General features: G+C 40.5%; 3 protein-coding genes across 3 annotated transcripts in view; 1 reads left to right on the top strand and 2 right to left on the bottom strand.

Moving 5' to 3' along the window:
• Positions 1-6,917, top strand: part of dnm1l (dynamin 1-like) — a 10,611-nt gene extending 3,694 nt beyond the window's left edge. The window contains exons 3-19 of the mRNA XM_013909541.1: positions 527-573; positions 1,098-1,169; positions 1,252-1,338; positions 1,810-1,972; positions 2,133-2,253; positions 2,346-2,477; positions 2,634-2,840; positions 2,969-3,089; positions 3,171-3,326; positions 3,432-3,521; positions 3,612-3,704; positions 3,873-3,926; positions 4,235-4,306; positions 4,992-5,168; positions 5,320-5,429; positions 5,516-5,675; positions 6,491-6,917. Of these exons, the coding sequence (XP_013764995.1) occupies positions 527-573; positions 1,098-1,169; positions 1,252-1,338; positions 1,810-1,972; positions 2,133-2,253; positions 2,346-2,477; positions 2,634-2,840; positions 2,969-3,089; positions 3,171-3,326; positions 3,432-3,521; positions 3,612-3,704; positions 3,873-3,926; positions 4,235-4,306; positions 4,992-5,168; positions 5,320-5,429; positions 5,516-5,675; positions 6,491-6,547 (1,919 nt within the window). The 3' untranslated portion in view covers positions 6,548-6,917. The remainder of the gene's footprint in view (positions 1-526; positions 574-1,097; positions 1,170-1,251; positions 1,339-1,809; positions 1,973-2,132; positions 2,254-2,345; positions 2,478-2,633; positions 2,841-2,968; positions 3,090-3,170; positions 3,327-3,431; positions 3,522-3,611; positions 3,705-3,872; positions 3,927-4,234; positions 4,307-4,991; positions 5,169-5,319; positions 5,430-5,515; positions 5,676-6,490) is intronic.
• A 12-nt stretch (positions 6,918-6,929) lies between these two features.
• On the bottom strand, positions 6,930-10,777 carry tnnt2d (troponin T2d, cardiac). Its single transcript, XM_013909586.1, has 12 exons — positions 10,678-10,777; positions 9,847-9,901; positions 9,718-9,728; positions 9,608-9,635; positions 9,465-9,522; positions 9,269-9,385; positions 9,093-9,170; positions 8,891-9,001; positions 8,362-8,471; positions 8,125-8,215; positions 7,843-7,880; positions 6,930-7,314 (listed from the first exon to the last, which is right to left on the bottom strand). The coding sequence occupies exons 2-12, from the start codon at positions 9,882-9,884 to the stop codon at positions 7,272-7,274; spliced, it is 723 nt and encodes a 240-aa protein (XP_013765040.1). The 5' UTR covers positions 9,885-9,901; positions 10,678-10,777; the 3' UTR covers positions 6,930-7,271.
• The window catches only part of cald1b (caldesmon 1b), a 21,175-nt gene continuing 20,240 nt past the window's right edge, over positions 9,957-10,891 (bottom strand). Inside the window, exon 17 of the mRNA XM_005728250.1 lies at positions 9,957-10,073. Coding sequence (XP_005728307.1) covers positions 9,957-10,073 — 117 coding nt within the window. The remainder of the gene's footprint in view (positions 10,074-10,891) is intronic.

Genomic DNA, 10,891 nt, shown 5'->3' with positions numbered 1-10,891 from the left:
GTATTTGTCCCCATCTTGCTTTGTATTTGTATAGCTTTTCCAAAACTGCAAAACCATGTGGCTTCATCTCATGCCCTTCCGCCCAAATAGGCTGGTGTCTGTCATTTGAAGTTTGTTAAAGAGAGTTGGCATATTCTGGTCAAAAAATATACAATTGTGTTGAAAATAATTATAAGGGCCTCATAGAGCAGCTTCCTTCAGATGAACAACACACCCCAACCTGTTGATTATTGCATCAAAAATCAGCTTACTTTGATTTGTTTTGTTTTTTTAAATAGCCTTTCTAGGTTTCTGCTTTCCAGAATGCACTTTATTTTTGCTTTAGGTTATTTACTTCCTTTACTGTTATGTGAGAACAACTCTTCAGCTGTGGCGCCTTCTCCTCTTAAGAGTTTATCTTTCACATCCTTGCCGGCAGAAAACACATTTAAATCAGGGATGTAATAATAATAACGTTTGTCTCAAGGCCACATCTATCACGTAATCTGTATCTAAAACATCTGTCCTCGACTTTGTATTTCTGCAGGCATCGATGGAGAAGAATGGGGCAAATTCCTACACACCAAAAACAAGGTAGACTTTTCAGCCTATTCTCCACAAGGTTAACACTCTCATGCCCATGCTGTACTGTGTATTAGAAACATCTGAATATTTCAAATACAAAGGTGAAAAAAGACACATCTTTGTTCTTTGCCCCATATTTACTTTGACACATATGCATTGAACAGGACGACATTTTCTGGTTTTGCGGCATGCCTCAAATGTAAAACATGTTACAGGATCAGGCACACACACCCTTTCAGCTGCTAAAAATATCTTTTTGGCCACAGGGCTAATGTCCTCCAAAGCTACATTGTGTCTTTTTCTGAGTTTCATTTACTGTAGTTCTTCATGTTTGAACAAATAAGCTCTTATGAGGTGCTGAGAGCCTCGTGATATCAATTGGATTTTCTCAGGATTTCTTTGTAAGTGTTCCCTGTCATGTACTTTCTGCTCCTCCCGGCTGTCCTTGTCTTTTCAGTGTCAACAAATGCTTTTTAAAATTAATGTTGCTCATTCTTACCCCCTTAATATTCATGGTTAAATCATCTTTTCAGATCTACGCAGATTTTGAGGAAATCAGACACGAAATCGAGACAGAAACGGAACGAATTTCTGGCAGTAACAAAGTGAGTGTCAAACATGAATGGAGAAAATGGATGAGCTTTAAATGTCCACACCAACCTGAAAGGTGCTTTATTATGTTTGCAGGGAATTAGCGATGAACCCATTCACCTAAAAATCTTCTCTCCACAAGTTGTGAATCTCACATTAGTGGATCTTCCTGGCATCACCAAGGTAAGACAAGTTTGCTTCTCCAAGTCTAGACCTGTGTGATCTAAGAAGATAAAATGATCTAGCAGATACATTTCATACAGGGTATCTCTAAGTTTTTAAAAGGTTTAAAAACCATGAATAGTTCTTCCTTTAAAAAAGTCCTTAAAAGCAACTGCAAGTCTTGACTTTGTGCTGGATCTAAGCTATTTGTACGTTTTATAACAGGAACTAGGAAGCATATTGATCCATATTGTACATTAGCTGATTTAATGATTTTTTCTTTCTCCTTGCTCATGTATCTCTGTCCAGGTCACATTCATTGATTATTCAGATGAAAGCTAGTTACATGTAGCTTGAAAGGACTGATAAGTGTTAAATAAATGTGCTTACATGAGTAGTTATGTGGTTGTAGGCTTTAATACCCCACTGCTATTTATTAATCAGCTGTGGTCATCTGCCATGGATAAAGTCTACTTGTATTTGTTAAAACAGGTACCAGTGGGCGATCAGCCAAAAGACATAGAGATCCAGATCAGAGAGCTGATTTTAAAGTATATCTCCAACCCCAATTCAATCATCTTGGCTGTGACTGCTGCCAACACAGATATGGCTACATCAGAGGCTCTCAAGGTGGCCCGTGAGGTTGACCCTGATGGTAAATGGCATCCCTGTTTTTCTTTGGTTTCCTCTTCTCTCCTGGTTGTTTTTAGTTAAATCAGCACAAGCCTTTATTTTCATTTCTCCCTCACGTGCTCTTTGCTTTTCTTTCCTCAGCAGTGGTTTTTTAACATTGGGTTTGTGCGTTCTGTGTTTAGGTAGGAGGACGCTAGCAGTGATAACCAAGCTTGACCTGATGGATGCTGGTACGGACGCCATGGATGTCCTGATGGGCAGAGTCATCCCTGTTAAACTGGGCATTATTGGAGTAGTAAACAGGTATCGGTGTAGTGAGTGGTCACACAAGGCAAAACTGCGCCTTTTAAGTTCAACTCAGCCTCATAGTTATTTTTGTTTGTGCACTTGATCAGGAGCCAGTTGGATATCAATCAGAAGAAGCTGGTGGCAGATTCTATTCGAGATGAACATGCATTCTTACAAAAGAAGTACCCCTCCCTCGCAAACAGAAATGGAACCAAATATCTGGCTAGAACATTGAACAGGTATGAAAGTGATACATTATGTATGTATTTAAATTTGAAATATTGACCTTTTTTTAGCTTAAATGTTTGAGTTTTAGTCCCTTCCTGACAAGATGAAACAGCACTGGCTACACTAGTCCGTAACAAGCCTGCCGACTTCCTTTCTTATTACCACAGGTTACTGATGCACCACATCAGAGACTGTCTCCCTGAGCTGAAGACGAGGATCAATGTGCTGGCAGCGCAGTATCAGTCTTTACTCAACAGTTACGGTGAACCTGTCGAGGATAAGAGTGCCACGTTGCTTCAGATTATCACCAAGTTTGCTGCAGAGTACTGCAACACAATAGAGGGCACGGCCAAGTACATCGAGACAGCTGAACTGTGAGTTACACAACTCTAAACTGCATTTACTTTGTTATGCCACCAAGGGGCGCTAGCGTCATACTTTCCTTAATGAAAGCACATTCTGCATCTGAGTGTGCTTTAATGTGGTCCTTTCTCCTCCTCAGGTGTGGTGGAGCACGGATTTGTTATATATTCCACGAGACGTTCGGTCGCACGTTGGAGTCAGTCGATCCTCTGGGCGGTCTGACAACCATTGACGTGCTCACTGCAATCAGAAATGCAACGGTTGGTTTCTGTGACATCCGTTGATTTGATTGTCTTAAAAGGCACTTTTTTCAAAGCTTACACTTTAATTGCCTTTGTCAGGGCCCGAGGCCGGCTCTGTTTGTGCCCGAGGTTTCATTTGAGTTGCTCGTGAAGCGGCAGGTCAAGCGTCTGGAAGAGCCCAGCCTGCGCTGCGTGGAGCTAGTTCACGAGGAGATGCAGAGGATCATCCAGCACTGCAGTAACTACAGCACGCAGGTCAGACACGCCCTCACCAGCGACTAAAGCACAGAGGTGTGCTGTAATTGCCGAAGGTTGTAACATTAGGCTTTCATTTTGATTGATTGTTCATCATCTCTGCAGGAGTTACTGAGGTTTCCAAAGCTTCATGATGCTATAGTAGAGGTGGTCACATCCCTTCTCAGAAAAAGGCTCCCAGTCACAAATGAAATGGTCAGGAACTCCTCACACTTGTGGTATTTATAAAGGAAGTTAACAAACAGCCCCTAATCTGAAAAACCTATTTTCTGAATCGATTTTCAGGTACATAACTTGGTTGCCATTGAGCTGGCGTATATCAACACCAAACACCCCGACTTTGCTGATGCCAGTGGCCTTATGAACAACAACATCGAAGTAAGAGATTGGCCACTACTTTCATTACATTTATTTAATGCAGTGTTTGTATAATCCTCTTTTGTCACCTCACACTGATTGTTTTTAATTATGATTTTTCTTTTCCAGAAAAGGGAGAATTTTCTCTTCTTCTGCTTGTGATATTTTTCAAAAATTTTGTTTTTGTAGGAGCAGAGACGGAATAGACTGAGAGATCTGCCCTCTGCCGTTCCCAGAGATAAGGTACAGTTTGTCTGTCTGAGAGTAACTGCTTTGTGGTAACGCACTTTAACTTCTTCTTTCCTGCACATGTAGATTTATTTAGTCAGGGCAAAACCAGCTGTTCACGTATACATGCATATATAAAGTTATAAGAATATAATTAAATATACAAATAAAAAAATTATGTGCTTTCAGTCTGCTTAATCTGAAGCTGCCCAACTTGTATGTCGGGCATTTCTTCTATCTTACTGTATGTAAGGCTCATGCACACCTTCGGCTTATAGCTCCTGTCCATGCTCCTCTCCTTTCTTCCTCATGTCTTTCTTTAGTCCCTTAGAGGTCCTGGGGGGCAGTCTCTCTCCCCCACCGAAACTTCTGCCCATGAGGGCGAGGTCACTAAGGTGTGTCTTGTTCATTTCCCCTGCCTGTGTCTACATCTGCCCACCCCCAGACTTTCTTTGATTCCTTTAAAATCAGCCAAACTGTGTTTCTTTGGCTCTTACACTTTGATTTGCATCTAACCCTATTTTCTGCATGCTGGTTGCACGGATAGAAAAAGCACAATTCCCAGCTCAACTGAAATGACATGAGGTTTTTGTTTGTTTTGGGGTTTCTTTTAATGGGGAATTGAAGAAAACCTTACTAGCAATGGTAGACTATATGATATGGACACTCTTTGTAATTTTATTATATATTCACTCCAAAGAAAGATATTCAAGATCTGGTTTAGGTAAATCTGTTACATTTTGTGCCAAGAGCAATTACACTCAGGATTTATATCAAATTTTATATAGTTAAATAACTTTAAAAAGCCTTTGTGTCATAATTGCTTCACCCAGTCACACACTGCCTGTCATTTTATCCACACATTCCCTTTGCTTGCTCAGTTCACAGTCAGGACAATGAGCACCAATCTGGATGAACGTCTTTGTACTGAAGTCAAAGAAGACCTATGGCATGCTGATATTTGAAGCATGTCAAAAATTATCAGGAAATTCCTTCTGGATGTGCTCTGGTTTTTTTAATGTTGGATCAGCTGATGATTTTACTTGTTTTCATTACCTCTTATATCTCTCCCCTCTGTAGGGAGCAGCCAGTGTTTCTCAGAGCTCTTCTGTCAGTGACCAGACAGACAGTGGCACGGGCAACTGGAGGAGCATGGTGAGAAAGGGCGAGGAGGTTCCAGCTGGTGACAGGGCCATGCCCCAGCCTCTTATCACTGCAAGTCCCCAGAAGGGCTATGCTGTCAACCTATTAGATGTGGTGAGAACTCTGCATTTGTATAAGCAGGTTTAAAAATTGTTTTTGCTCGATGGCAATATCTGGTATTGGTAAAATGTTCTGTAGATGTATTGTAAGTGCACTAATCTGCCGAATATTATAGCTATTAGAGTATCTCTTATTTCATTGTCAGCCTGTTCCAGTATCAAGAAAGTTGTCTGCTCGGGAGCAGAGAGACTGTGAGGTCATCGAGAGACTCATCAAGTCATATTTCCTCATTGTTCGGAAAAACATCCAAGACAGGTAAGGATTCACGGTTTTTCATCTGCAACAGAGTAAACGTTAACATCGTTAATCCTTACTATACGTTTTACTGCGTTTGGCCTCAGTGTACCAAAGGCAGTGATGCACTTCCTGGTGAACCATGTGAAGGACTGCCTGCAGAGTGAGCTGGTGGGTCAGTTATATAAGACGACGCTGCTGAGCGACCTGCTGACAGAGTCCGAGGACATGGCTCAAAGACGCAACGAGGCTGCTGACATGCTCAAGGTGACAGATTCATCACAAAAAAGCATGAGCCAATGTCATACAAAGTTATATTTTATCCAGTAAATATAATATTGTGGCGTGTTGAGGGAGCAGCTAGTTCTCTCTCATCATGCCCTAGGACGTGCTGCTGTTTAGATGTTCTTGTTTTGTTGTTTATGGTTACGTTACTTTTAACTATTATCTTAAATGTTGTGTTTGTACTGCGGTACAAAGTCACTGACAGTTATTGTTTTATAGAAAGAATGCAGTACCATAAATGAGTTCTGTTACGCTGTTATTGACCCTCGAAGCACAGTGTAGCACCAGCAAGTGTTTAATAAAGAGCTCCCCCTACCAGCTTGGGGTCAAACAGCAAGCTCAATCTGTGTGTGGAGCTTCCTTGTGAAGATTCCTCTGCATGCCACAATATATAACTTCTTTTTCTAAAGACAAAGAAATGTCTTATGAATTAGGAAAAGCCTTAACTATTTAGCATGCTTTGTTATTGCAACATTAGAGATATACGTGGTTCCTCAGTGCTCTGAAGTTATTGTTGCACTGACTGTTCTGTGAACACAGCATCTTTCTGTACAAACGTTCATTTAGACATTTGTTTGAAGCCAATATGAGGCACGAGAAATGAATCAATCTAGCAGATGACTTTTCAAATCTTTTTAGCATAAAAATCCCTCTACTTACCGCAGTAAATCAGACTTGTGATTCTCTTGTGTGACTTGATGGAGAAACTGTACATCCCAGTATGATCTTAATGCGGTGTGATGACGACATTAAAATCAGTTATTAGATTACATCTGTCTTCTCATCTCTGTGTCTAGGCGTTGCAGAAAGCCAGCCAGGTGATAGCAGAGATCCGAGAAACCCACCTGTGGTGAGGATGAGCAATCTTCAGCAAGCTCTCTTCATCCTTGTGGGGACCCTCACTGTCTTCATGTGGACCATCCCACCTCCCTGTCGAGTCATGCAGCAGCTCAGGCTGTAGAGACAACTCAGAAATGCACTGGTGTGGATATGTGTATATGGAAACATAGTTTTAATGTACAGCAAGGAAGTAATAATCAGGGGAAGTACATTTTAGTCACTCGCCATCGGCATCACGTATACTTCTGTCCTAGATTATTATATTTTTCTTAATGTAAGTAAAACAGTACATAAATAATATTATACATCACCACTATGTGGAGCCTTGCTGAGGAATATGTGCTCCAACTGTAGATTTTGATTAAAGCTACAAATGAAAACTCATGTGACACCATGTATATGCCCTCTTTATTGGATTTTGAAGTAATTTGTGCACTGCAATGCACTTTTTTGTAATTGTTAACATACCCCATACCAATACATCATACATTCATTATTTCTTTATTTTTAAAGCGACACAAGAACAATGCAAGATTAGACACATTTGCTGTTCAGTGTGAATTTTTGTGTAAGAGTTGTTATAGTGGACAAATTTACACAGAAACACTTGTTTTGTACTTTTATGACCATAGCAACTGACACGTAACCTTACACAATAGAAGAATGAACACATGGACAATAGACACCAGGGTCCATCGCTGGTGTCACCGTTTGCCTCGACTCTATCTTGTAGCAGCTTTATCTCACACGGCCCATCTTGCCTTTTCCACGACCTTTGGCACTGAAAAGGTTCGGGATACCAATGAGTTTAATAAACACGGATATCATATAGTTTCATTATTTAGCAATTCGACATGCCATTACCCAGGGTACAGATGTTAAAGACGGAAATACAAAGACTGTGGGAGTCATGAGATGATGTGGAAATGATTAAGTTGGTAATATTTTAAGTGCAGAAATTTTAACCGCAAACATTTAAGGCTTTTGACTTTATGGGAGTATGCTGTCAAGCTGCATGCTGTTTGTTTAAGAGAAAATAAATTCAAACTATAAGAACAGGGTACGTGATGTGTTTTTCTAATAATGTCACAGATGATAGATTTCTCGAGTATCCGCTGAGCTGAGTGACACTGTTTTTTAGAACATAATACACTCATAACTGCGGTCTCTGATCTATTTTCTGATTGTGAGTGGTGAAATCGTATCTTAGAAAAGTGTGAAATGGAGAAACAGAAGCTTTATGTAAGACAAGAAACCTTAGAAGGTCATCAAAATAGGAAGAGATCCAGCGGGGGAGCTGTGTGCTTACCTCTGGTGATCCTGAACACGAGAGAGAAGCAGGTTGATCTGCAACGGCACATAAACATCTCAGTGTTTCGAAATAAAAAGGCTGATAATCTTACACAACGGGGTCTAACGTGAATCGTGAAACTAGCAAACCACACCAACAAATATCAATAAATGATAAATGCAGGATGGTTGCCTTCAGGTGTTTCTCGTGCTGTTGGTCATAAATACACTCAATGTTCTATTTTGTCTTTTTAAATAATGACAGTAATATCACAGAACGGATTAATAGTTCATGACTTACATCATATTTCTGTCTTTTAAGTTTCTCACTGAGGTCGAACTTCTCAGCCTCCAGCCCCATGAGTGACTCCCACAGTTCTTTGGCTTTATCCCTAAAGTAGAAATTCATACCAAAAACGTATCAAATGACCTGTTACTATTAAATATGTTGCAGTATTAACACGAGTTATCTGTGGCCAGTATTTAGAAACATAATGAACTATGAATACTGAAGAAGCCCTGCATAGTGTTGTCATACTTGAGTTTATCCTCGCTCAGGTGATCAACGTTAAGAGGTTTCTTGCGTTCAGCCAGTATCTTCTTCTTCTTCTCTCTCTCAGTTGTTTTCTTGCCTCTTCTGGTGTCACTCTGCGTAACATAACATAAAGAATGAGCATGAATCCGCCTCAACATTCTCTATGTATTATTATTATTAACTTATTTTAAACTGCATTCCAGCATATGTACAAGTAATCCTAAAGTCTTCAGAGAGCTGGGAATGCTCAGTTTCAGACATTTTTTTCCACCTTCAAGGCTTCTGTTTATCAGAGACAGCCAATCAAAAGAGAGAGCTTAATGGGAGAAGAGTCGTAAAGGTGGAGTAGATAAAACCAGCTTTGTGGGTAAACTGAGGGGCCCAGTACTTTTAACTGTAAATCATGCAAAGCTACTGCAGTAGGAGCATCACAGTGGACTATCCACTCAGGTGATCCATTCTCATTAAGTCAAGCAAGCAGATGTCTGCTTCATACTATTCTAATTCTGTCATTCACAGGAAACTGAGAGACCTTCTGTCCAGCACCATACTGCTGAGACATGTTTGAGAGGGCCTTCTTCTTCTTTGCGTCCTCATCCATCTTCTTCCTTTGTTCCTCCTGCTCCTTACGCTCCTTCTCCTCCTGCACGCAGCACAAGCCAATCATTCAATACTGTTTTAGCTGCAGGTGGAATAATAAACAGTAGACTGAAGGTGTAAATCCACGTCCGTACCGCAAGTCTGTTCTGTCTCTCCTTTTCTCTCTCCGCCCTGATCCTTTGCTGCTCGGCTCTCTCAGAACGACGCTTCTCCTAAAAACAACAACAACCAAGAAACACACAAAGGTGCGCGCAGTCACGGTGAACTTCAGCCGGGTACAGACACTTTGACTGCTCTGCAACCAACTCACAATTCTATTAACGAGGGCAATGAGTTCTTCTTCCTCTTTCTTCCTCTGGACGAAGTGAGCCTCGATCAGAGACTGCAGCTCAGCTAGATCCTTCTCCTGACGTTTCCTGTAGATATCCTGCGTCAAAAAACCAAACATTGTGAGAAATGTGTCTGGTCAGTTTCAAACGGAGAGACGTTTGATGAGGCTGACTCACATCAAAGTCCACCTTTTCACCATCAGGGATCTTCGGGGCCGAAATGTTTGCCATAAACCTGCAGGTGTGAACAGTTTATCGTTGAATGATTTGTCCTAAGTGAGGTTTAAACTGCTCAACGTAAGGGAAGTTAAGAAACGTACTTAGGCTTGGTCTTTGAGTCATCTTGTGCTGATGACCAGGAGCACACATGATTAGTAAACTGGGAATGAAATCAGGTGTATAAAATAATGGGTAGATGCAATTTTCTTACCATCTTCTTCCCTGGAAGAGAGCAGAAACATTGCCACAATTAAAAATGTCCTCTTAATTACACAATAAAGAAATGTTGCACTCATAATAACATGAAGATTAAAAAAAAAGTGTAAAATTGATCACATACTGAACGTCTTCCTCCCCGACTTCTTCTGTGTCAGACATTTTGTTAAGGGTGAGCTCTGCAAAATGGACACCCTATTAGCCTATATTTACACCAACAACTATTTCTGATCATTAAGCAGCATAGTAGATCCTGAGATAGCAACCGTTCACACAGTTTACAATGAGGGTCAGCGTTGGATCAGATATCTTAGCCTGGCCAGAGTTGAAGATGTCTATTCTGATCTTTAACTGGACAACAGCAGCAACACAATAACACTCCTGCTCAATATGCCCAAATAAAACACTTCTGTGTGCGTATTTAAAGGGTACACATAGTTATTCAACTAAATGTGATCAAAGTCCTGTCACAAGTTTGAAATTACTGACGACAACTATAAAAAAGTGTTTTATTACTGTGCAGATGGTGATGCTGTAGGCAGAACGGCTTCAAATGTAAAGTTAATATCTCCAGTTAAGTTTGAAGTAAAACATTGAAATTCTACTCATGTATAGAATGTGTTATTGTCTACGTCTGCTTATTATTCTGCCAATAACAAGTTTTTATTATAACAAAATGTAAAAGTAAGGAAAAATGATGAATTTATCAATAGTGTCTGTGTGCGTACATGTTCAAGCTGCTGTACAGTCACAGAAGATGTTATAAAGATGCCATGGAGACAGTTTTGTTGGATTTGTAATGTGGCTTAAAAAGATTTCAGCATGCTGCGAAAACAATCCAAGACCAGATTTCATTCAGTGATAAACTAACTGATCGATTAATTCAGTTCAATATTTAAGGTTAAACAAGATTTATTTGGTAACATTTCCCCACACAGAGCATGCGTGCCCTTACCTGTGACCCAGACAGAGGAGCTCAGAGGCGAGCGACAGACTCCAGCTCCTTGAACTTAACAAACAGGTTAAGCATCAAGGATACATAGTCCAGCCCTTCTGACTCATGTGATTGCAACACCCTATGGCTGATCAGTCTATTGTTAGAGAGCTGGACATTACAGACACACAAGGAACTAGATACTAACACACACACACACACACACACACACACA

The sequence above is a fragment of the Pundamilia nyererei genome, unplaced genomic scaffold, assembly GCF_000239375.1.
Source record: "Pundamilia nyererei isolate P.nyererei 1_Seehausen unplaced genomic scaffold, PunNye1.0 scaffold00027, whole genome shotgun sequence".
In the NCBI taxonomy this organism is placed as follows: domain Eukaryota; kingdom Metazoa; phylum Chordata; class Actinopteri; order Cichliformes; family Cichlidae; genus Pundamilia; species Pundamilia nyererei.
This window is presented reverse-complemented; position numbering and strand designations above follow the sequence as displayed.